General features: G+C 47.7%; 1 protein-coding gene across 1 annotated transcript; it reads left to right on the top strand.

The window, feature by feature from the left end:
* Positions 1 to 1,255: 1,255 nt before the first annotated feature.
* On the top strand, positions 1,256 to 19,088 carry TEX261 (testis expressed 261). Its single transcript, XM_058803125.1, has 6 exons — positions 1,256 to 1,407; positions 4,257 to 4,336; positions 10,411 to 10,564; positions 13,149 to 13,216; positions 14,880 to 14,982; positions 17,942 to 19,088. The coding sequence occupies exons 1-6, from the start codon at positions 1,338 to 1,340 to the stop codon at positions 18,055 to 18,057; spliced, it is 591 nt and encodes a 196-aa protein (XP_058659108.1). The 5' UTR covers positions 1,256 to 1,337; the 3' UTR covers positions 18,058 to 19,088.
* Positions 19,089 to 23,960: the final 4,872 nt, after the last annotated feature.

The raw sequence follows: 23,960 nt of genomic DNA, 5'->3' as shown, positions 1-23,960 counted from the left end.
GTCCCAGTCCAGCCCAGAGGGGTTTTTGGGGTCCCTAAATGGTTTTTGGGGTCCCTACACACTTTTGGGGTGTCCCCCTGTGCTTTGGGGTCTCTGTGGGGTTTTGGGGGTCCTTGCACCCCTTTGAGTCCCTGTTTTTTTGGGGTCCCCTACAGATCGGGGTCTCTGCCGTGTTTTGGGGTCCCTGTACATTTTGGGGTCCGTGTAATTTTTTTGGGGGGGGTCCTTGAGTATTTTGGGGTTTCCTTCATAATTTGGGGGCGTCCCTGTAGATTTTTGGGGGTCCCTGCGCAGTTTTGGGGTGGGTCCCTGTACAGATCAGGGGTTCCCGCTGTGTTTTGGGGTCCCTGTACATTTTGGGGTCCCTGTAAATTTTAGGGTCCCCTTTTTAGGGTTTGCCTCACACTTTGGGGGTCCCTGCACATTGTGGGGTCCCTCCCGGTATTTTGGGGTCCCCGCACATTTTCGGGGCTGTCCTCGTGTTTTGGGGTCCCCCCGCACCCTTTTGGGGTCCCTGTACATTTTAGGGTCCCTTTTTTAGGGTTTCTTTCATACTTTTGGGGTCCCTCCCTGTGTTTTGGGGTCCCTGCACATTTTGGGGTCCCTGCCGTATTTTGGGGTCCCCGCACATTTTCGGGGTCCGTTCAGAGTTTTGGGGTCCCTCCCGTGATTTGGGGGTCCCTGTATTTTTGGGTTCCCTGTACATTTTAGGACCCCCCTTTTCAGGGTTTCCTTCATACTTTTGGGGTCCCTGCAAATTTTCGGGGCTCTCCTCGTGTTTTGGGGTCCCTGCGACATTTTGAGGACCCCCCGAACCCTTTTAGGGTCCCTCCCGTGTTTTGGGGTCTCTGTTCATTTTGGGGTCCCCTTTTTCAGGTTTTCCTTCACACTTCAGGGGTCCCTGCATATTTTGTGGGGTCCCCCACAGATCAGGGGTCCCTCCCTGTGTTTTGGGGTCCCTCCCTGTGTTTTGGGGTCCCTCCCTGTGTTTTGGGGGGTCCTTGCACATTTTGGGAATTTCCCGCCTCCTGCATATTTTGAGAAGCCTTTTCTCCGACTTCAGATCCCCCCGAACCCTTTTGGGGTCCCCCCGCACGTTTTGGGGTCCCCCCGCACGTTTTGGGGTCCCCTTTCTCCTTTGGGGTCCCCCATTCCCATTAGGCCGCGCGAGTCCTCCGAGCCGCCAGGGGGCGCTCTGGGCGCTATGGGCGCTCCCTCCCCTCGCGTCTCGTTGGTTCCGGTGCCGCCTCTCGCTGGTTCCGGCGGCGGGCGCGGAGCGGGAGCGGCCCCGGCAGCGGCCCCGGGAGCAGCGGCCCCGGCAGCGGCCCGGCCCCGCCATGTGGTTCATGTACGTGCTCAGCTGGCTGTCCCTGCTCGTGCAGGTGGCCTTTGTCACCTTGGCCATCGGTGAGAGCGCCCCGGGGGCTGCGCGAAGGGATTGGGCCCGGTCCGGCAGTGTCGCGATATGGCGGGGGAGGGGAGGGGAGAACCGGGGGAGGCGGGGACAGCGAGGGATCGGAGGGGCCCCGACTTTGGGTCCCTGGGTGTCCCCAAGGCCTTAAATTGTCCCCGAGATTTGGGGTCCCTTTGTGTCCCCAAGGACTCAAAGTGTCCCCAAGCCTGGACGTCTCTAAGTGTCCCTAAGCCCTCAGGGTGTCCCCGACATTTGGGGTCCCCGGGTGTCCCCAAACCCCCAGAAAGTCCCAAGATTTGGGGTCCCTATGTGTTCTCCAGCCCTCAGGGTATCCCCGACATTTGGGGTCCCCGGGTGTCCCCAAACCCCCAGAAAGTCCCAAGATTTGGGGTCCCTATGTGTTCTCCAGCCCTCAGGGTGTCCCCGACATTTGGGGTCCCTGGGTGTCCCCAAGCCCTCAGAAGGTCCCTGAGATTTGGGGGTCCCTGGGTGTCCCCAAACCCTCAGAATGTCCCCAAGACTGGCGGTCCATGGGTGTCCCCAAGGCCTTAAATTGTCCCCGGGATTTGGGGTCTCTGGGTGTCCCCGAGCTCTCAGAGTGTCGCCAAGATTTGGGGTCCCTGGGTGTCCCCAAGGCCTTAAATTGTCCCCAAGCCTGGACGTCTCTGAGTGTCCCTAAACCCTCAGAGTGTCCCCGAGATTTGGGATCCTTAAGTGTCCCCGAGGGATCGGAGTGTCCCCAAGATTTGGGGTCCCTGGGTGTCCCCAAGTGTTCAGAAAGTCCCTGAGATTTGAGATCCCTGGGTGTCCCCAAACCCTCAGAGTGTCGCCAAGATTTGGGGTCCCTGGGTGTCCCCAAGAGCTCAGAGTGTCCCCAGGATTTGTCGTCTCTGGGTGTCCCTAAATCTTCAGAATGTCCCCGAGACTGGAGGTCCCTGGGTGTCCCCAAGCCCTTAAATTGTCCCTGAGGTTTGGGATCCTTGAGTGTCCCCGAGCTCTCAGAGTGTCCCCAAGATTTGGGGTCCCTGGGTGTCTCCATGTCTTCAGGATGTCCCTGAGATTTGGGGTCTCTGGGTGTCCCCAAACCCTCAGTGTGTCCCCAAGATTGGAGGTCCCTGAGTGTCCCCAAAACCTCAGAGTGTCCCAAGGATTTGGGATCCTTTGGTGTCCCCAAGGCCTTAAATTGTCCCCGAGATTTGGGGTCCCTTGGTGTCCCCAAGGCCTTAAATTGTCCCAAGGGTTTGGGGTCTTTAGGTGTCCATGAGGGCTCTGAGTGTCCCCAAGATCTGGGGTGTCTGTGTGTCCCCAAACCCTCAGAGTGTCCCCGACATTTGAGGTCCCTGGGTGTCCCCAAGCCCTTAAATTGTCCCTGAGGTTTGGGATCCTTGAGTGTCCCTGAGGGCTCAGAGTGTCCCCAAGATTTGGGGTCCCTGGGTGTCCCCAAGTCTTCAGGATGTCCCTGAGATTTGGGGTCCCTGGGTGTCCCAAGTCCTCAGAGTGTCCCCAAGACTTGGGGTCCCTGGGTGTCCCCAAACCGTCAGAGTGTCCCGGGGATTTGGGATCCTTTGGTGTCCCCAAGGCTCTCAGAGTGTCCTCAGCATTGGGGGTCCCTGGGTGTCCCCAAGGCCCTAAATTGTCCCCAACTCAGGGATCCCAAATCCCTGAGTGTCCCCAAGCCCTCAGAGTGTCCCAAGGATTTGGGGTCCCTGGGTGTCCCTGTGTCCTCAGGGTGTCCCCAAGCCCGGGAGTCTCTTGGTGTCCCCAAGGTTTGGGCTCCCAGCTCTCCCTGACCTTTGGGCTCCCACAGCCCCGAGTTTGGGACTCCCTGGCTGTCCCCAAAGGGCCGGTGCCACCCCCGGGGTGTCCCCGGTGCCATTGGTGCCATCGGTGTCCCCGGTGCCATCGGTGTCCCTGTGCTGTCCCCAGTGCCATCGGTGTCCCCGGTGCCATTGGTGCCATCAGTGTCCCTGGTGCCATTGGTGTCCCTGAAGCCATTGGTGTCCCTGTGCTGTCCCCAGTGCCATTGGTGTCCCCGGTGCCATCGGTGCCATCAGTGTCCCTCGTGCCATTGGTGCCATTGGTGTCCCTAGTGCCATCAGTGTCCCTCGTGCCATTGGTGTCCCTGGTGCCCTTGGTGCCATTGGTGTCCCTGTGCTGTCCCCAGTGCCATCAGTGCCATTGGTGTCCCTGGTGCCATTGGTGCCATCAGTCTCCCCGGTGCCATCAGTGTCCCCGGTGCCATTGGTGTCCCTGGTGTCTGTGGTGCCATCGGTGTCCCTGGTGTCCCCATGGTGTCCCTGGTGCCATCGGTGTCCCTGTGGTGTCCCTGCTGTCCCCGGTGCCATGGGTGTCCCCGGTGTCCCCATGGTGTCCCCGGTGTCCCCGGTGCCATGGGTGTCCCTGGTGCCATGGGTGTCCCTGGTGTCCCCATGGTGTCCCCAGTGCCATGGGTGTCCCCGGTGCCATGGGTGTCCCTGCTGTCCCCGGTGCCATGGGTGTCCCCATGGTGTCCCTGGTGCCATGGGTGTCCCCGCTGTCCCCGGTGCCATGGTGTCCCCGCTGTCCCCGCTGTCCCGGTGCCATGGGTGTCCCCGGTGTCCCCATGGTGTCCCCGGTGCCATGGGTGTCCCCAGTGTCCCCGGTGCCATGGTGTCCCCGCTGTCCCCGCTGTCCCGGTGCCATGGTGTCCCCGCTGTCCCGGTGCCATGGGTGTCCCTGGTGTCCCCGCTGTCCCGGTGCCATGGGTGTCCCCGCTGTCCCCGGTGCCATGGTGTCCCCGCTGTCCCGGTGCCATGGGTGTCCCCAGTGTCCCCGTGCCATGGTGTCCCCGCTGTCCCCGCAGCGGCCGGGCTCTATTACCTGGCGGAGCTGATCGAGGAGTACACGGTGGCCACCAGGAGGATCATCAAAGGCATGATCTGGGTGAGTGCTGCACCCCAAAGCCAGATCCCCCAAACCCCAAACACCCCAAATACCCCAAATACCCCAAATACCCCAAAGCCAGATCCCCCAAACCCCAAATACCCCAAACCCCAAAGCCAGATCCCCCAAACCCCAAATACCCCAAACCCCAAAGCCCAGAAATCCCAAAACCCCAAACCCCAAATACTCCAAAGCCCAGATCCCCCAAACCCCACAAACCCCAAACCCCAAACCCCACAAACCCCAAATACCCCAAACCCCAAAGCCAGATCCCCCAAACCCCACAAACCCCAAATCCCAGAAATCCCAAAACCCCAAACCCCAAATACCCCAAACCCCAAAGCCCAGATCCCCCAAACCCCACAAACCCCAAATCCCAGAAACCTCAAATGCCCGGGAAACCTCGGAAACCCCATAAACCCCAAACCCTTGGAAAGCCCCAAATCCCTGGGAACTCCAAAGCTCAGAAACCATAAATCCCCTTGAAACCCCAAATCCCAGAAACCCCAAATCCCAGAAACCACAAAACCTCAAATCCCAGATACCCCAAATCCCCTGGAAACCCCAAATTCCAGGAACACCAAATCCCATAAACCCCAAATCCCCTGGAAACCCCAAATCCCATAAACCCCAAATCCCGGGGAAACCCCAAATCCCAGAAACCCCAAATCCTGGAAACCCCAAATCCCTGGGAACCACAAATCCCAGAAACTCCAAAATCCCAAATCCCAGATATCTCAAATGTAAAAAACCCCAAATTCCAGAAACCCCAAATTCTCTGGAAACCCCAAATCCCCTGGAAACCCCAAACCCCAGAAACCCAAAATCCCAGAAATCCCAAATCCCAGAAACCCCAAATCCTGGAAACCCCAAATCCTGGAAATCCCAGAAACCCAAAATCCCGGAAACCCCAAACCCCAGAAACCACAAATACCCCAAATCCCAGAAACCCCAGAAACCCCAAATCCCCAGAAACCCCAAATCCCGGGGAAACCACAAATCCCAGAAACTCCAAAGCCCGAAATCCCAGATACCCCAAATGCCAAAACCACCAAATCCCCTGGAAACCCCAAATCCCAGATCCCCCAAATCCCCGGGAACCCCAAAACCCCAAATCCCAGAAACCCCAAATCCCTGGGAAACCCTAAATCCCAGAAACCCAAAAACCTGGAAACCCCAAATCCTGGAAACCCCAAAACCCCAAATCCCAGAAACCCCAAATCCCTGGGAAATCCTAAATCCCAGAAACCCCAAACCCCAGAAACCACAAATCCTGGGGAAACCCCAAATCCCTGGGAACCCCAAAACCCCAAATCCCAGATACCCCAAATCCCAGAAACCACAAACCCCAGATCCCCCAAATCCCTGGGAACCTGAAACACCAGAAATCCCAAACCCCAGAAACCCCAAATCCCAGAAATCCCAAACCCCACAATCCCCAAACCCCACAAACCACAAACCCCAGAAACCCCAAATCCCTGGGAAACCCCAAATCCCAGAAACCCCAAATCCCAGAAACCCCAAATCCCAGAAACCCCAAATCCCTGGGAACCACAAACCCCACAAACCCCAAAACCCCAAATCCCGGAAACCCCAAATCCCTGGGAAACCCTAAATCCCAGAAACCCCAAATCCCTGGGAAACCCTAAATCCCAGAGACCCCAAACCCCAGAAACCCCAAACCCCAGAAACCCCAAACCCCCAAATCCCAGATACCCCAAACCCCAGAAACCCCAAATCCCTGGGAACCACAAACCCCACAAACCCCAAAACCCCAAACCGCACAAACCACAAACCCTGGAAACCCCAAATCCCAGAAACCCCAAACCCCAGATACCCCAAATCCCTGGGAAACCCTAAATCCCAGAAACCCCAAAACCCCAAATCCCAGATACCCCAAACCCCAGATACCCCAAATCCCTGGGAAACCCTAAATCCCAGAAACCCCAAAACCCCAAATCCCAGATACCCCAAATCCCTGGGAAACCCTAAATCCCAGAAACCCCAAAACCCCAAATCCCAGATACCCCAAATCCCAGAAACCCCAAATCCCAGAAACCCCAAATCCCAGAAACCCCAAATCCCAGAAACCCCAAACCCCAGAAACCCCAAACCCCAGAAACCACAAAACCCCAAATCCCAACCCCCAAAACCCCAAATCCCACAAACCCCAAATCCCTGGGAAACCCCAAACCCCAGAAACCCCAAACCCCAAAACCCCAAATTCCCATTTTATCCCCATTTCCCCATCCCTTTTCCCATTATTTCCCTTTTTCCCCCCGTTTTTCTCCCCATTTTTCCCCATTTCCCCCCATTTTTCTCATTTTTTCTCATTTTTTCTCATTTTTTCTCATTTTCCCCATTTTTCCCCATCCCCCCATGTTTTCCCCATTTTCCCCCTTTCCCATTTCCTCCCCCCCTTGCACTTTTTCCTCTTCTTTTCCCTTTTTTCCTGTTTTTTCCCCTTTTCCCAATTTCCCCCATCTTTTTCCCCAATTATTTTTATTTCCCCATTTCCCTTTTTTCTTTTTCCCTTTTCTCTCCCCATCTTTTTTCTCATTATTTCTCTTTTTTTTTCAATTTTCCCCCATTTTCTTCCCTTTTTCCCGGTTTTTCCCCATTATTTCCCTCTTTATTTCCCATTTTCCCCTTTTTTTTTCCAATTTTTTCTCATTTTCCCCCCATTTTCCTCCTGTTTTTCCCTTTTTTTTTTGTTTCTCCCCATCCTTTCTCTCTTATTTTCCATTTCCCCCCTTTTTTCCCCATATTTTTCCCCTTGATTTTTCCCTTTTTCCCCTTTTTCCCCTTTTTCTCCCCCATCCCCCCCATTTTCCCCTCCTATTTTTCCCTTTTATTTTCTGTTTTTTCCCCATTTTTCACACTTTTCCCAATTATTTCCTTCTTTTTTCCCATTTTCACTTTTCTGTTTATTTCCCTCTGTTTTTCCCCATTTTCTCTGGTTTTTTCCTTGTTTTTTTTCCCTTTTTTTTCCCTTTTTTCTCCCTTTATCCCCATTTCTCCTCTCCCCTTTCCCCCTGTTTTTTCCCCATTATTTCCCTTTTTATTTCCCATTTTCCCCTCTTTCCCCTTTTTTTTCCAATTTTTTCTCATTTCCCCCCATTTTCCTCCTGTTTTTCCCTTTTTTTTTTCTGTTTTTCCCCATCCTTTCTCTCTTATTTTCCATTTCCCCCCTTTTTTCCCATTTCCCCCCGTTTTGTTCCCCATATTTTTCCCATTTTTACATTTTTTTTCTTTGGTTTTTTTCCCTTTTTCTCCATTTTATTCCCCGTTCCCCTCCAATTTTTCGCTCCTATTTCTCCCTTTTATTTTCTGTTTTTTCCCCATTTTTCACCCTTTTTCCAATTATTTCCTTCTTTTTTTTCCATTTTCACTTTTCTCTTCTCCTGTTTATTTCCCTCTGCTTTTCCCCATTTTCTCTGTTTTTTTTCCTTGGTTTTTTCCCCTTTTTTCTCCCTTTATCCCCATTTCTCCTTTCCCCTTTTTTCCCCCTTTTTCCCCTGTTTTTCCCTCATTTTCCCCTCATTTTGCCCCACCTTTCCTGCCCATTCTTCCCCTTTTTTCCCCATTATTTCCTCCTTTTTTTTTGCATTTCCCCCATGTTTTTTCCCATTATTTCCCTCTTTTTCTTCCCCATTTCCCCCTTTTTTCCCTATTTTTCCCCATCTTTCCCCCCATTCTTCCCATTTTTTCCTTCCCCCCCATTTTCCCCACTAATCCCCACTAATTTCTCATTTTTCCCCTCTCATCCCATTTCCCCATATTTCCCATTTTTCTCCCATTTTTCTCCAATTTTCCCCCATTTTTTCCCTAATTTTCCCCCATTTTTCCCATTTTTTCCCCTCTAATCCCATTTTCCCATATTTCCCATTCCCCCCATTTTATTTTCTATATTTTCCCCATTTCACCCCCATTTCCCCTCTAATCCCATTTTCCCATTTTTCCCATTTCCCCTCTAATCCCATTTTCCCCATTTTTTCCTAATTTTTCCCCAATTTTTCACCATTTTCCCCCTAATCCCATTTCCCCCCATTTTTCCTATTTTTCCCCATTTTCCCCACTATTCCCATTTCCCCCAACTCCATTATTCCAATTTTTCCCCATTTTCCCATTTTCCCCCATTTTTCCCATTTCCCCCATTTCCTCACTAACCCCATTTTTTCCCATTTTTCACATTTCCCCCCATATTTCCTATTTTCCCCCCATTTTTCCTAATTTTTCCCCATTCTCCACTAATCCCATTTTTTCTCATTATTCTCATTTTCCCCATTTTCCCCCCTTTTCCCCCTTTTTCCCAATTTTCCCCCTAATTTTTCCCATTTTCCCTTTTTTCCCCCCATTTTTCCCCATTTTTCCCCCTAATTTTTCCCCATTACCCCCTTTTTTCCTTTTTTTCCCTATTTCCCCCCCATTTCCCCCCAATCCCATTTTCCCCCATTCCTGTTTTTCCTATTTTTCCCCATTTTTCCCCCTAATTTTTACCCCCATTTTTCCCCAATTTTCCCCTTTTCCCCCCATTTTTCCCCTTTTTCCCCATTTTCCCCCATTCCCCACTAATCCCATTTTTCCCATATTTCCCATTTCCCCCATTCCTGTTTCTTCCTATTTTTCCCCATTTTCCCCCTAATTTTCCCCTTTTTTCCCCATTTTCCCCCCTAACCCCACATTTCCCACATTTCCCATATTTATTTCCACATTTATTCCCCACATTTATTCCCATATTTATTCCCACATTTATTCCCACATTTATCCCCACATTTATTCCCATATTTATTCTCACATTTATTCCCATATTTTTTTCCATATTTATTTCCCACATTTATCCCCACATTTATTTCCCACATTTAATTTATTCCCACATTTATCCCCACATTTATTCCCACATTTATCCCCAGATTTATCCCCACATTTATTCCCACATTTATTCTCACATTTATTCCCACATTTATTCCCCATTTTTATTTCCCACATTTATTCCCGCATTTATTCCCACATTTATCCCACATTTATTCCCATATTTATTTCCCATATATATTTCACATATTTATTCCCATATTTATTCCCTTATTTATTTCCATATTTATTCCCACATTTATTCCTATATTTATTCCCACATTTCCCACATTTATTCCCACATTTATTCTCACATTTCTCCCCACATTTCTCCCCACATTTATTCTCACATTTATTCCCACATTTATCCCCACATTTATCCCACATTTATTCCCATATTTATTCCCACATTTCCCACATTTATTCCCCACATTTATTCCCATATATATTTCCCATATTTATTCCCATATTTATTCCCTTATTTATTTCCGTATTTATTCCCACATTTATTCCTATATTTATTCCCAAATTTCCCACATTTATCCCCACATTTCTCCCCACATTTATTCCCACATTTATTTCCCATATTTATTTCCCACATTTCCCACATTTATTCCCACATTTATCCCCACATTTATTCCCACATTTCCCACATTTATTCCCATATTTATTTCCCACATTTATCCCCACGTTTATTCCCACATTTAATTTATTCCCACATTTATCCCCACATTTCTCCCCACATTTATTCCCACATTTATCCCCGCATTTATTCCCACATTTATTTCCCACATTAATTCCCACATTTCCCACATTTATCCCCACATTTATTTCTCATAATGATTTCCCATATTTATTTCCCACATTTATCCCCACATTTATTCCCACATTTATTTCCCATATTTATTTCCCACATTTCCCACATTTATTCCCACATTTATCCCACATTTATTCCCACATTTCCCACATTTATCCCCACATTTCCCACATTTATTCCCACATTTCCCACATTTATCCCCACATTTATTTCCCACATTTATTCCCACATTTCCCATATTTATCCCCACATTTATCCCCACATTTCCCACATTTATCCCCACATTTATCCCCACATTTCCCACATTTATCCCCACATTTATCCCCACATTTCCCACATTTATCCCCACATTTATCCCCACACTTCCCATATTTATTCCCCCATTTCTCCCCCATTTCTCCCCCAGTTCTCCTCCGCCGTTCACCTGGGGCTGTTCCTGTTCGAGCACTTCCCGGCGCTCCTGGTGGCCACGGGGCTCTTCAGCAACCTGGTGTGGCTGGGGCTGCTGCAGAGCTTCCCCTGCCTGCAGCCCGGCTCCTCCAACTTCCTGCTCTCCTGCGGTCAGCAACCACCACAGGCCTTTAAGAATTTTTTGGGATTTTTTTGGGATTTTTTTGGGGATTTTTCGGGGATTTTTTTGGGTTTAAATGGGATTTTTTGGGATTTTTTTGGGATTTTTTTAGGTTTTTTTGGGGATTTTTCGGTGATTTTTGGAGGGAATTATTGGGGATTTTTGGAGGGAATTGTTTTGGATTTTTTAGGGAAATTTTACAGGATTTTTTGGGGAATTTTTGGGGAATTTTTGGGATTCTCTAAGACCCCGCAAAAAGCTCAGAATGTGCCAGAATTTGGGGTACCCGGTGTACGTGGGGCTGCTGCAGAGCTTCCCCTGCCCCAGCCCGGCTCCTCCAACTTCCTCCTCTCCTGCGGTCAGCAACCACCACAGGGCTTCAGGGATTTTTGGGGAATATTTTTGGAATTTTTTGGGATTTTTTTGGGGATTTTTTGGGGATTTTTTGGGGTTTAAATGGGATTTTTTGGGATTTTTTCGGGATTTTTTTGGGTTTTTTTGGGGATTTTTCGGTGATTTTTGGAGAGAATTATTAGGGATTTTTGGAGGGAATTGTTTTGGATTTTTTAGGGAAATTTTACAGGATTTTTTGGGGAATTTTTGGGGAATTTTTGGGATTCTCTAAGACCCCGCAAAAAGCTCAGAATGTGCCAGAATTTGGGGTTCCTGGTGTGGCTGGGGCTGCTGCAGAGCTTCCCCTGCCCCCAGCCCGGCTCCTCCAACTTCCTCCTCTCCTGCGCTCTGACATCAGCTTGGAATTATTTCAGATTTTTTGGGAATTTTTTGGGATTTTTTTTGGGTATTTTTTGGGGTTTAAATGGGATTTTTTGGGATTTTTTCGGGATTTTTTTGGGGTTTTTTTGGGATTTTTTGGTGATTTTTGGAGGGAATTTCGGAGAGAATTATTTGGGATTTTTTTGGGGATTTTTGGGGAAATTTTACAGGATTTTTTGGGGAATTTTTGGGATTCTTTAAGAACCCCAAAAAGTTCAGAATGTTCCAGAATTTGGGGTTCCTGGTGTGGCTGGGGCTGCTGCAGAGCTTCCCCTGCCCCAGCCCGGCTCCTCCAACTTCCTCCTCTCCTGCGCTCTGACATCAACTTTGGGTTTTGGGGAATTATTTGGGATTTTTTTTGGGATTTTTTTGGGATTTTTTGGGATTTTTTTTTTGATTTTTTTTTTTTTTTTGGATTTTTTGGGATTTAAATGGGATTTTTCGGTGATTTTTCGGTGATTTTTGGGGGGAATTTTGGGGATTTTTTTCAAGGGCTGTTTTGGATTTTTTTTTTTTTTTTGGGGATTTTTTTGTAGAATTTTTGGGATTCTTTAAGAGCCCCCAAAAGCTCAGAATGTTCCAGAATTTGGGGTTCTTCCCCTGCCCCCAGCCCGGCTCCTCCAACTTCCTCCTCTCCTGCGCTCTGACATCAACTTTGGGTTTTGGGGAATTATTTGGGATTTTTTGGGATTTTTTGGGGATTTTCTTTTGATTTTTTCAAGATTTTTTTTTTATTTTTTGAGGAAATTCTTGGATATTTTTCAGTGATTGTTTTTGAGTTTTTTGCTGATTTTTTTTTGGAGGATTTTTGTGATTTTTTTAGGAATTTTTTGAGGATTTGCAGGGGATTTTTTGGAGTTTTTTTAGATTTTTGGGGATTTTTTAGAGGATATTTGGGAGTTTTTGGGGAATTTTTTTTTATATTTTTAGGGATTTTTTCAGTAATTTTTGGGTAAATTTTTTGTGAATTTTTGGTGATTTTTAAAATATTTTTTTATTTTTGGGTTTTTTTGTAATTTTATCGGGGAATTTTGGGGTTTTTCTTTCAGAAGTTTTGGGGGGGAGTTTGGTGATTTTTTTGAGAATTTTTTTAGGGTTTTTTTGGATAATTTTCAGGGATTTATTGGGACTTTTTTGCAGATCTTTGGGAATCTTTTGGAGAATTTAGGGGGAGTTTTTGGGGCAGTTTTTGCTGATTTTTTGAAGATTTTTTGAGGATTTTCAGAGGAATTTTGAGAGAATTATTGGGGAATTCTGGGAGGATATTTGGGAGGATCTTTGGGGATTTTGGTGAAAATTTGGGGAACTTCTTGGAATTTTGGGGAAATTTTTTTGGGGGAAATTTTTTGGGGGGATTTTTGAGGAATTTGGGGAGAATTATTGGGGATTTTGGGGGATTTTTGGGGGAAATTTTTTGGGGGGATTTTGGAGGAATTTGGGGAGAATTATTGGGGATTTTTGGGGGGAATTTTTAGGGATTTTGGGGATTTTTTGGGGGTTCTTTGGGAATTTTTGGGGGAATTTTGATGGAGTTTTGGGGCAATTTTGAGGGAATTTTTGGGGCAATTTTGAGGGAACTTTTTGAGCTTTGGGATCCCCAAATTTGGGATCCTTGAACACCCCAACCCCCCTAAAAAATCCCCCAAATGCCCCAAATTTCCACCCCCACCTCAAAATTCCCAAACGTTTCAGGCTGGGGCAGAATTCCAGATTTGGGATTGGGAACGGGAGGGCTCCAAAATTTGGGATTTTCCCTCTGGAATGTTCTGATCCCGTTGTTTTCCCTGATTTTCCTACAGTTCTGGTCGTGGTCAATCACTACCTGGCATTCCAATATTTTGCTGAGGAATTTTACCTCTTCTCCGAGGTAAGATCCCAAAAATTTTGGGATTTTCCCCATTTTCCCCATTGGAAAAATCCCAATTTTTGGGTTGGTAGCTCTGAATTTTTTCAAAATAAAAATTGATTTTTTTTTTTTTGAATTTTTTTTTTTTTTTGGGTTTCTTGAGGTTCTGAAATTCCCTGGGAGTTTCAGGTTTGGGGTTTTCCCAAGAAATTCTAGAAATGTGGAATGTTCGTTTTAATTTATCCCTAAAATGTGAAAAAATTTAGGAAATTTTAGGAGAAATAGGAAATTAATTATTGAAATTCCATTTTTTTAACCATTTAACCCCAAATCTTTTCCCATTGGGAATTCCATGACAAAAATCCCAAAATTCCATTAAAAATGAGGAAAATCCAATTTTTCCCTGAATTTTTGTTTTTTTTTTTTTTTCATTAATTTCAATACTTTTTTCTGTATGGATTGAATTGAATTAATTAAAATCTTAATTAAATTAATCCTTAATTAAAATCTGGGAATTTAAAACCAGGAAGAGCAAAAAAATTGGGAACACCTCAAGGGAACTTTTTTATCCCACAAATCGGGGGTGAGGAGGAAATTTTCCATAGGAATTCTTGGAATTTTGGGGTTGGAATTTTGGGATTTCCGGGCTGGAATTTTAGGGAATTCTGCAGGTGCTGGCTGGAAATTTTCCATAGGAATTCTTGGAATTTTGGGGTTTTGGGCTTGGAATTTTGGGATTTTCCAGCTGGAAATTTAGGAATTCTGGGTTGGAATTTTGGGAATTCTGGGTTGGAATTTTGGGAATTCTGGCTTCTTTCAAGGAAGAGCAAAAAATTTGGGAACACCTCGAGGAAACTTTTTTATCCCACAAAAAAAGGGGTGAGATGGAAATTTTCCGTGGGAATTCTTGGAATTTTGGGGTTTTTGGGTTGGAATTTTGAGATTTCCAAACTGAAATTTTGGGAATTCTGGTTGGACTTTTCCATAGGAATTCTTGGAATTTTGGGGGTTTTGGGTTGGAATTTTGGGATTTCCGAGCTGGAATTTTAGGGAATTCTGCAGGTCCTGGCTGGAAATTTTCCATTGGAATTTTTGGAATTTTGGGAATTCTGGGTTGGAATTTTCGGGGTTTGGGGTTGGAATTTTGGGATTTTTGAGCTGGAATTTTGAGAATTCTGGTTGGAATTTTTTCATTAGGAATTCTTGGAATTTTGGGATTTCCAAGCTGGAATTTTAGGGAATTCTGCAGGTGCTGGCTGGAAATTTTCCATAGGAATTCTTGGAATTTTGGGGTTTTTGGGTTCAAATTTTGGGGTTTCCGAGCTGGAATTTTGGGACTTCTGCAGGTCCTGGTTTAGAATTTTCCATGGCAATTCTTGGAATTTTTGGGTTGGAACTTTGGGATTGCTGAGATGGAATTTTGGGATTTTGGAGTTGGAATTCTGGGATTTCCACATGGAATTTTGGGAATTCTGGGTTGGAATTCTGGGAATTCTGGCTTCTTTCAAGGAAGATTAAAAAATTTGGGAACACCTCAAGGAGAATTTTCGCCCCCCCCAAAAATGGGGTGAGATGGGCGCTTTTCCTTAGGATTTCTTGGAATTTGGGGGTTTTTGGCTTGGGATTTTGATGTTTTTGGGTTGGGATTTTGGGAATTCAGGTTGGAATTTTGGGAATTCTGCAGGTCCTGGCTTATTTCACCTTCTGCCTGTGGTTGATTCCCTTCGCCTTCTTCGTGTCGCTGTCGGCCGGGGAGAACGTCCTGCCCTCCACCGTGCAGCCCGGAGGTGGGAACGGGATTGGGATTGGGGTTGGGGTCAGGAACGGGATTGGGATTGGGATTGGGGTTGGGATTGGGATTGGGAATGGAAATGGGAATGGAAATGGAAATGGGATTGGGAATGGGAATGGGATTGGGATTGGGGGTTGGGATTGGGATTGGGATTGGGATTGGGGTTGGGATTGGGATTGGGAATGGGAACGGGAATGGGAATGGGATTGAGATTGGGATTGGGGTTGGGATTGGGATTGGGGTTGGGATTGGGATTGGGATTGGGAATGGGATTGGGATTGGGATTGGGATTGGGGTTGGGATTGGGATTGGGAATGGGATTGGGATTGGGGTTGGGATTGGGGTTGGGATTGGGAATGGGATTGGGATTGGGATTGGGGTTGGGATTGGGATTGGGAATGGGGTCGGGAATGGGAATGTGATTGAGATTGGGATTGGGATTGGGATTGGGAATGGAAATGGGGTCGGGAATGGGAATGGGGTTGGGATTGGGGTTGGGAATGGGAATGGGATTGGGGTTGGGAATGGAAATGGGGTCAGGAATGGGATTGGGAATGGAAATGGGGTCGGGATTGGGATTGGGAATGGGAATGGGGTTGGGATTGGGAATGGGATTGGGATTGGGATTGGGATTGGGATTGGGATTGGGATTGGGGTTGGGAATGGGAATGGGATTGGGAATGGGAATGGGATTGGGAATGGAAATGGGGTCGGGAATGGGAATGGGAATGGGTGGGAAAGGATTTCAGGCTTGTCCTGTTCTGATCCTGCTCAGAATATCCTGAAAATTTGGGATTTTTGAGGTCCCTAAGCCTCTGGAGAATCCCAAGGATTGGGAGTGCCAAGGCCTCAGAGAATCCCAGAAATTTGGGATTTTTTGGGACATCAAGGGTCAGAACGTCCCAGAAATCTGGGATTTTTGGGGGTCCTTGAGCCCTTGGAGAATCCCAGAAATTTGGGAATCCTGAGGTTCCCCAAGGGCTCAGAATGTCCCAAAAATTTGGGGTTCCTGAGCCCTTGGAGAATCCCAAGGATTGAACTCCATGGGGCAGCCCAGAGGTGGGAACGGGGTTGGGAATGGGATTGGGATTGGGATTGGGATTGGGAATGGGAATGGGAATGGGATTAGGATTAGGATTAGGATTAGGATTGGGATTGGGGTTGGGAATGGGATTGGGATTGGGAATGGGATTGGGGTTGGGATTGGGGTTGGGATTGGGGTTGGGATTGGGAATGGGATTGGGGTTGGGATTGGATTGGGATTGGGATTGGGGTTGGGATTGGGGTTGGGGTTGGGATTGGGGTTGGGGTTGGGATTGGGATTGGGGTTGGGATTGGGAATGGGAATGGGGTTGGAAATGGGATTGGGGTTGGGAATGGGTGGGAAAGGATTTTGAGTTTGTCTGGTTTCGATCCTGCTCAGAACATCACAGGAATTTGGGATTTTTGGGGCCATCAAGGGTGACAATGTCGTGAAAATTTGGGATTTTTGGGGGTCCTTGAAGAATCCCAGAAATTTGGGGTTCCTGAGCCTTCAGAGAATCCCAGAAATGTGGGATTCCTGGGCTTCCCAAGGGTCCGGAATGTCCCAGAAATTTGGGATTTTGGGGGGATCCCTGAGCCCTTGGAGAATCCCAAGGATTGAACTCCATGGTGCAGCCCAGAGGTGGGAACGGGGTTGGGAATGGGATTGGGATTGGGATTGGGAATGGGAATGGGGTTGGGATTGGGATTGGGATTGGGATTGGGAATGGGAATGGGGTTGGGAATGGGGTTGGGAATGGGAAAGGATTTTGAGTTCGTCCGGTTTTGATCCCGCTCAGAATGTCCCAGAAATTTGGGATTTTTGGGGGCATAAAGTGTGACAATGCTGTGGAAATTTGGGATTTTTGGGGTTCTTGAGCCATTGGAGAATCCCAGAAATTTGGTATTCCTGGGGCTTCCTGTGGGCTCAGAATATCCCAAAATTCTGGGATTTTTGGGGGTCACCAAAGTTGTCAAAATGTCCCAGAAATGGGAGGTCCCAAAGGCTCAAAGAATCCCAGAAATTTTGGGATTCCTGGGTGCCCCAAATTCTCCAAATGTCCCAAAAATTTGGGATCCCTGGGGTGCCCTGAAATCTCAGAGAATCCGAGAAATTTGGAATTCCTGAGGCTTCCTGTGGGCTCAGAATATTCCAACATTTGGGATTTTTAGGGGTCACCAAAGGTCAAAATGTCCCAGAAATTTGGGATCCTTGGGTGCTCCACAGGGCTTCAGAGAATCCCAGAAATTTGGGATTCCTGGAGCTTCTTAAAGGCTCAGAATGTCCCAAAAATTTTGGGATTTTTGGGGTCCCCAAAGGCTCAGAATATCCCAGAAATGGGAGGTCCCAAAGGCTCAAAGAACCCCAGAAATTTTGGGATTCCTGGGTGCCCCAAATTCTCCAAATGTCCCAAAAATTTGGGATCCCTGGGGGTCCCTGAAATCTCAGAGAATCCGAGAAATTTGGGATTCCTGAGGCTTCCTAAAGGCTCAGAATGTCCCAAAATTTTGGGATTTTTAGGGGTCACCAATGGTCAGAATGTCCCAGAAATTGGGGGTCCCAAAGGCTCAAAGAATCCCAGAAATTTTGGGATTCCTGGGGCTTCCTGTCGGCTCAGAATTTCCCAAAATTTTGGGATTTTTAGGGGTCAGAATGTCCCAGAAATTGGGGGTCCCAAAGCTTCAAAGAATCCCAAAAAATTTGGGATCACTGGGCCCCCCAAAAGCTCCGAGAATTCCATGGAATTGGGGCTTCCTGAGTACCCCATAAATTTGACATCCCTGATAACCCCAAAACTCCAACCCCACATTCCCAGTGGGATCCAGGAGCAACCACAACTCCTTGGAGAATTCCATCCCACTCCCCAAAAATCCCAAAATCTCCCCAAATTCCCCTCTGGAATTCTGATCCCGTTGCCCGTTTTCCGCAGACGACGTCGTCTCCAATTATTTCACCAAGGGGAAAAGAGGGAAACGCTCCGGGATTCTCCTGATTTTCTCCTTCATCAAGGAAGCCATCCTGCCCAGCAGGCAGAAAATTTACTGAAATTCGGGAATATTTGGGAATATTTGGGAATATCCCGAAGATCCCCAGCCGGAATATCCCAAATTTTGCCACTTTTTAGGAATTTTTTGGGAATTCAAAGACTTGGACACTCCTGGAGGTGCCGACCACGCTTGGGGTTTTTCCTGCTGATTCCTTGGGAATGTTTTCATGGAAAATTTTTGGGATTTGGGGAATTTCCCAGTTCCCTGAGGAAGCTGCTCCTGGATTTTCCTGAGGGTTCCACAGAGCCATGAATTAAAAGAAAAAATATGGGAAAAATCGGGATAAATCCAGAGGATTCCATATTTTTCCAGAAGGAATGATCCCCAAAAAAAAAATCAGGATTTGGGTGGTTTAAATCCTGAAAATTCCTATTTTTCCCTCCAGCAAAGCCTTGGGAAGGAGTTGATGGGAAGGGATTTTCCATGGAAATCTCAGTTTTCCAAGGAATTCCCAGAATTCCGGACTTTTCTGACCTGCAGACGAGGGGGAATGTTGAGAATTCCCAGATTTTTCCTTCCTCCTTTTCTACAAAGGGTGAAAATCCTCTGAGGAAGCTGCAAATTTCTTCTTTCCCATCAAAAAAATTCCCATTTTTTTCTGGAATTTTCCATTCCCACCCCAGCCAGGCTTGGGAATTCCCGATCCAGAAGATTTTTCGAGTAATTCCCAAAAAAAAAAATTCCTTTGGAAAAACTGGAATTTTGCTCTGAGACCTCTTGGATTGGGATTTTTTGTTGATTTTTTCTTTTTTTTTTCCCCTCTGGATTGGCTGGAAAATTCCAGGATGGGAATGAGGAAAATCAGGAATTCCTGATTCCTTTGAATCCCGATTTTCCTGGGATTTTTTTCCATATTTTTCCAGCCTGGATTTCCAGGAGCTGAATCAGATTTTAGAGAAATTGTGCAAATCCATAAATATTTAACCAGGAAAAGGAAATTTGGGATGAAACTCCTGGAAATTTGGGAAAAACATTCCCAGAAACACCGAGAATGAGAGAAATTGATGAATAAAGTGGAAAAATCTTGGATTTTCCTTGGGGTTTTGAGGGTTTTTATTGGGATTGGGATTTTTCCGGGTCCATGGAAGTGTCCAAGGCCAGGTTGTGGAATTTGGATGGAATTTTGCCACAGGAATTCCAGGATTTTGGGAAAAATTCATGGATTCAGATCCCTCCCCCATCCTGTGGGATTGTGGATTTTCCTGGATCTGGAAAGAGCAGGAAAAGGAAATTCCCAAGCTCTGGAATTTCCCTGGAAGCAGCAGAGAGAGCTCAAAAAAAAGCTGGATTGGGAAAAATCGGGGGAAAAACTCCAGGATTTGAAGAAATCCGGGAAAAAACTGCAGGAAAGTTCCAAGATTTGAAGAAATCTGGGAAAAATCTCCAGGATTTGGGAAAAATCCATGAAAAACTCCAAGGTTTGGAAAATCTGGAAAAAACTCCAGGAAAGTTCCAGGATTTGGGAAAAATCTGGGGAAAAACTCTAGGAAAATTCCAGGAATTGGAGAAATGTGGGAAAAACCTCCAGGATTTGGGAAATTCTGGGAAAAATCTCCAGGGTTTGGAAAGATCCAGGAAAAAGCTCCAGGAAAATTCCAGGATTTGGGAAAATCCAGGAAAAAACTCCAGGAAAGTTCCAGGATTTGGGAAAAATCTGGGACAAACTCCAGGATTTGGGAAAAATCCAGGAAGAAACTCCAGGAAAGTTCCAGGAATTGGAGAAATCTGGGGAAAAGCTCCAGGATTTGGAAAGATCCAGGAAAAAACTCCAGAAAATTCCAGGATTGGGAGAAGTCTTGGAAAAAACTCCAGGATGTGGAAAAATTTGGGAAAAATCTCCAAGAAAATGCCAGGATTTGGGAAAAATCTAGGGGAAAACTCCAGGAGAATTCCAGGATTTGGAGAAATCTGGGAAAAAACTCCAGGATTTGGAGAAGTTTGGGAAAAATCTCCAAGAAAATTCCAGGATTTGGGAAAAATCTGGGAAAATTTCTCGCTTCTTTTCCATCAGGAATTTCCCTTTTCCAGGTTTTTTTGGGGCATCTCCTTCCCAATTTTCCTCCAGAAAAAGGAGCAGGAATTCAGGGAAATTTGGGAAAAATCCCTCCCAGCCTTAAAGCTTTGAGTTCCAGCTGGAAAAGGAGGGAGAAAAATCTGGGAAAAAAACCAAATCCAAGGGAATTCCCAAGGAATGGAGGATTTGGGATTCCTGGGAAAGGAGCTTTGGAATAATTCCAGGTGGTCTCAAATCCAAGGGAAATAAAAGATTTTATTTGGATGTAGGAAAGGAGGAGCTGCCCAAGGTTCTGTGGGATTTGGGGGAAGGAATTCCCGAATTTTGGGGGAATTTGGAGGGTGGGATGGAATTCTGTGGAGTGGGTGGGGGTTGGGTTGTTCCCAAGGAAAAGCAGCGTGGAATTCCAGGGGATCCCGTTTTTCCAGGGGTTCCCAGGAGGGTGGAAAATTCTGGGATTAAGGGTGGGAAATCCTGGGAAATGAGGCAGGAAAATCCTGGGAAATGAGGGTGGAAAACCTGGAAAGGCGGGCGGAAAATCGTGGGAAAATCTTGGGAAAAAGGGGTGGGAAATCCTGGGAAATGAGGGCAGGAAATCCTGGGAATTGAGGGTGAAAAATCTTGGGAATTGGGGGTGGGATAGCCTGGGAAAGGAGGGCGGGAAATTCTGGGAATCAGAAGTGGAAAATCCTGGAAAAATCGTGGGAATGGATGGGGGGAAATCCTGGGAAATGAGGCAGGAAAATCCCAGGAAATGAGTGTGGGAAATCCTGGAAAAATCTTGGGAATTGGGGGTGGAAAATCCCGGGAAAGGAGCGTGGAAAATCCTGGGAAATAAGGGTGGGAAATTCTGGGAATTGGGGGCAGGAAATCCTGGGAAATGAGGGTGGGAAATCCTGGAAAAATCTTGGGAAAAAGGGGTGGAAAATCCCAGGAAAGGAGGGTGGGGAATTTTGGGGATAAAAGGATGGAAATTCCTGGGAAAGGAGGCAGGAAAATTCTGGGAGTCGAAGGTGGAATATTCTGGAAAAATCTTGGAAATGGAGGTTGGGAAATCCCAGGAAATGAGGGTGGAAAATCCTGGAAAGGAGGGTGGAAAATCTTGGGAATGGAGGCAGGAAAATTCTGGGAATTGAGGGGGGAAAATCCTGGAAAAATCTTGAGAAAGGAGTCTGGAAAATCTTGGGGAAAAAAGGGTGGGAAATCCTGGGAATTGAGGGTGGAAAATCTTGGAAAAATCGTAGGAATGGAGGGGGGAAAATCCCAGGAAATGAGGGCGGGAAATCCTGGGAAAATCTTGGGAAAAAGGGGTGGAAATCCTGGGAATTGAGGGCAGGAAATGCTGGGAATTGAGGGTGGGAAATCCTGGAAAGAATGCAGGAAAACCTTGGGGAAAAAGGGTGGGAGATCCTTGGAAATTGAGGGTGGGAAATCTTGGGAAATAAGGGTGGAAAATCTTGGGAATTGTGGGTGGAAAGTCTTGGGAAAATCTTGGGAATGGAGGGTGGGAAATCCAGGGAAATGAGGCAGGAAAATCCCAGGAAATGAGGGCTGGAAATCCTGGAAAGGCGGGCAGGAAATCCTCAGAAAATCCTGGGAGAGGAGGGTGGGAAATTCTGGGAATTGAGGGTGAAAAACGGTGGGAAAAAGAGGTGTAAAATCCTGGGAAATGAGGGTGGGAAATCCTGGAAAGGAGGCAGGAAAATTCCGGAAAAATCTTGGGAAAAAGGGGTGGAAAATCTTGGGAAAGGAGGGTGGGAAATTTTGGCAAAAAAGGGGTGGAAATACCTGGGAAAGGAGGCAGGAAAATCCTGGGAATTGGGGGTGGGAGATCCTGGGAAATGAGGGTGGAAAATCTTGGGAAAAAGGGGTGAAAAATCCTGGGAATGGAGGTTGGGAAACCCTGGGAAAGGGGGGCAGAAAATCTTGGAGGAAAAGGGTGGAAAATCCTGGGAAAGGAGTGTGGAAAATCCCAGGAAATGAAGGTGGGAAATTCAGGGAATTGAGGGCAGGAAATTCTGGGAATTAAGGGTGGGAAGTCCTGGAAAGGAGGCAGGAAAATCTTGGGAATGGAGGACGGGAAATTCAGGAAATGAGGGCAGGAAATCCCGGGAAAGGAGGGTGGAAAATCTTGGGGGGAAAGGGTGGAAGACCCTGGGAACTGATGGTGGGAAAATGAAGGTGGAGAATCCCGGGAAAGGAGGGTGGGAATTCCCGGGAAGCAGCTCCTAGGCACTGTCCCAAGCCCAGCGGGGACGGGGACGCGTCCTGGGGAGGCCACCAAGGCCCCGGGGCCGGAAGGGGACAGCGGCTGTGTCCTTGTCCTTGTCCTTGTCCTTGTCCTTGTCCATGTCCTGCTCCTTGTCCTTGTCGCGATTTCCTGGGAAAAGCCGTGACACAGGGATGGCATTGGGGACAGGAGGGGACAGGAGGTGGCAGCTGTCGGTGTCACCTCTGCGCCCTCCTTGGGGACATTCCCAGCTCCGTACCCGCGTCCAGCTCCGTCCCGGCTCCGTCGCGCTCCTGTGCTCCTGTGGAATTCCTTGTGGAGTTGGTGCCCATGGAATTCCCGCCCATGGAGTTGGTGCCCATGGGATCGGTGCCCATGGAATTCCCCATGGAATCGGTGCCCATGGGATCGGTGCCCATGGAATTCCCCATGGAACTGGTGCCCATGGAATCGATGCCCATGGAATTCCCCATGGAATCGGTGCCCATGGAACTGGTGCCTGTGGAATTCCTCGTAGAATCGGTGCCCATGGAATTGGTGCCCGTGGAATTCCCCATGGAATTGGTGCCCTTGGAATGGTTTTCCATGGAATTGGTGCCTATGGAACTGGTGCCCATGGAATTCCTCATGAAATTGGTGCCTATGGAATTCCCCATGGAATTGGTGCCCATGGAATCTGTGCCCTTGGAATGGTTTCCCATGGAATTGGTGCCTATGGACCTGATGCCCATGGAATTCCTCATGAAATTGGTGCCCGTGGAATTCCCCATGGAATTGGTGCCCATGGAACTGGTGCCCTTGGAATGGTTTCCCATGGAATTCCCCATGGAATTGGTGCCCATGGAATGGTTTCCTATGGAATTCCCCATGGAACTGGTGCCTGTGGAACTGGTGCCCATGGAATTCCTCATGGAAGTGGTGCCCTTGGACTGGTTTCCCATGGAATTGGTGTCCATGGAATTCCTCATGGAATTGGTGCCCATGGACTGGTTTCCCATGGAATTCCCCATGGATTGGTTTCCCATGGAATTCCCCATGGATTGGTTTCCCATGGAATTGATGCCCATGGAATTCCCTGTGGAACTGGTGCCCATGGGCTGCTTTCCCATGGAATTCCCCATGGGTTGCTTTCCCATGGAATTCCCCATGGATTGGTTTCCCATGGAATTCCCCATGGATTGGTTTCCCATGGAATTGGTGCCCATGGGCTGCTTTCCCATGGAGTTCCCCATGGGCTGGTTTCCCATGGAATTCCCCATGGGTTGCTTTCCCATGGAATTCCCCATGGATTGGTTTCCCATGGAATTCCCCATGGATTGGTTTCCCATGGAGTTCCCCATGGGCTGGTTTCCCATGGAATTCCCCATGGATTGGTTTCCCATGGAATTCCCCATGGGCTGCTTTCCCATGGAATTCCCCAGGGAATCCCCCGTGGCAGCGTCCAGGGCCCGGCGGCGCCGCTCCAGGATGGATCCCAGCTCCAGGGCCGATCCCTGATCCCGATCCCGATCCCGATCCCGATCCCGGCTCTGCCGGCTGCGCCTCCGGCTCGGCCTCCGCAGGGCGCCCTGGGACACAAAGGGGTCACCGGGGGGGACAGTGAGGGGACACAAAGGGGACATCATGGGGAGGGATAGCAAGGGAACGTCATGGGGAC

The sequence above is a fragment of the Ammospiza caudacuta genome, chromosome 4, assembly GCF_027887145.1.
Source record: "Ammospiza caudacuta isolate bAmmCau1 chromosome 4, bAmmCau1.pri, whole genome shotgun sequence".
NCBI classification, from domain to species: domain Eukaryota; kingdom Metazoa; phylum Chordata; class Aves; order Passeriformes; family Passerellidae; genus Ammospiza; species Ammospiza caudacuta.
The sequence above is the reverse complement of the archived record's forward strand: the minus strand, read 5'-3'. Positions and strand labels throughout refer to the sequence as shown.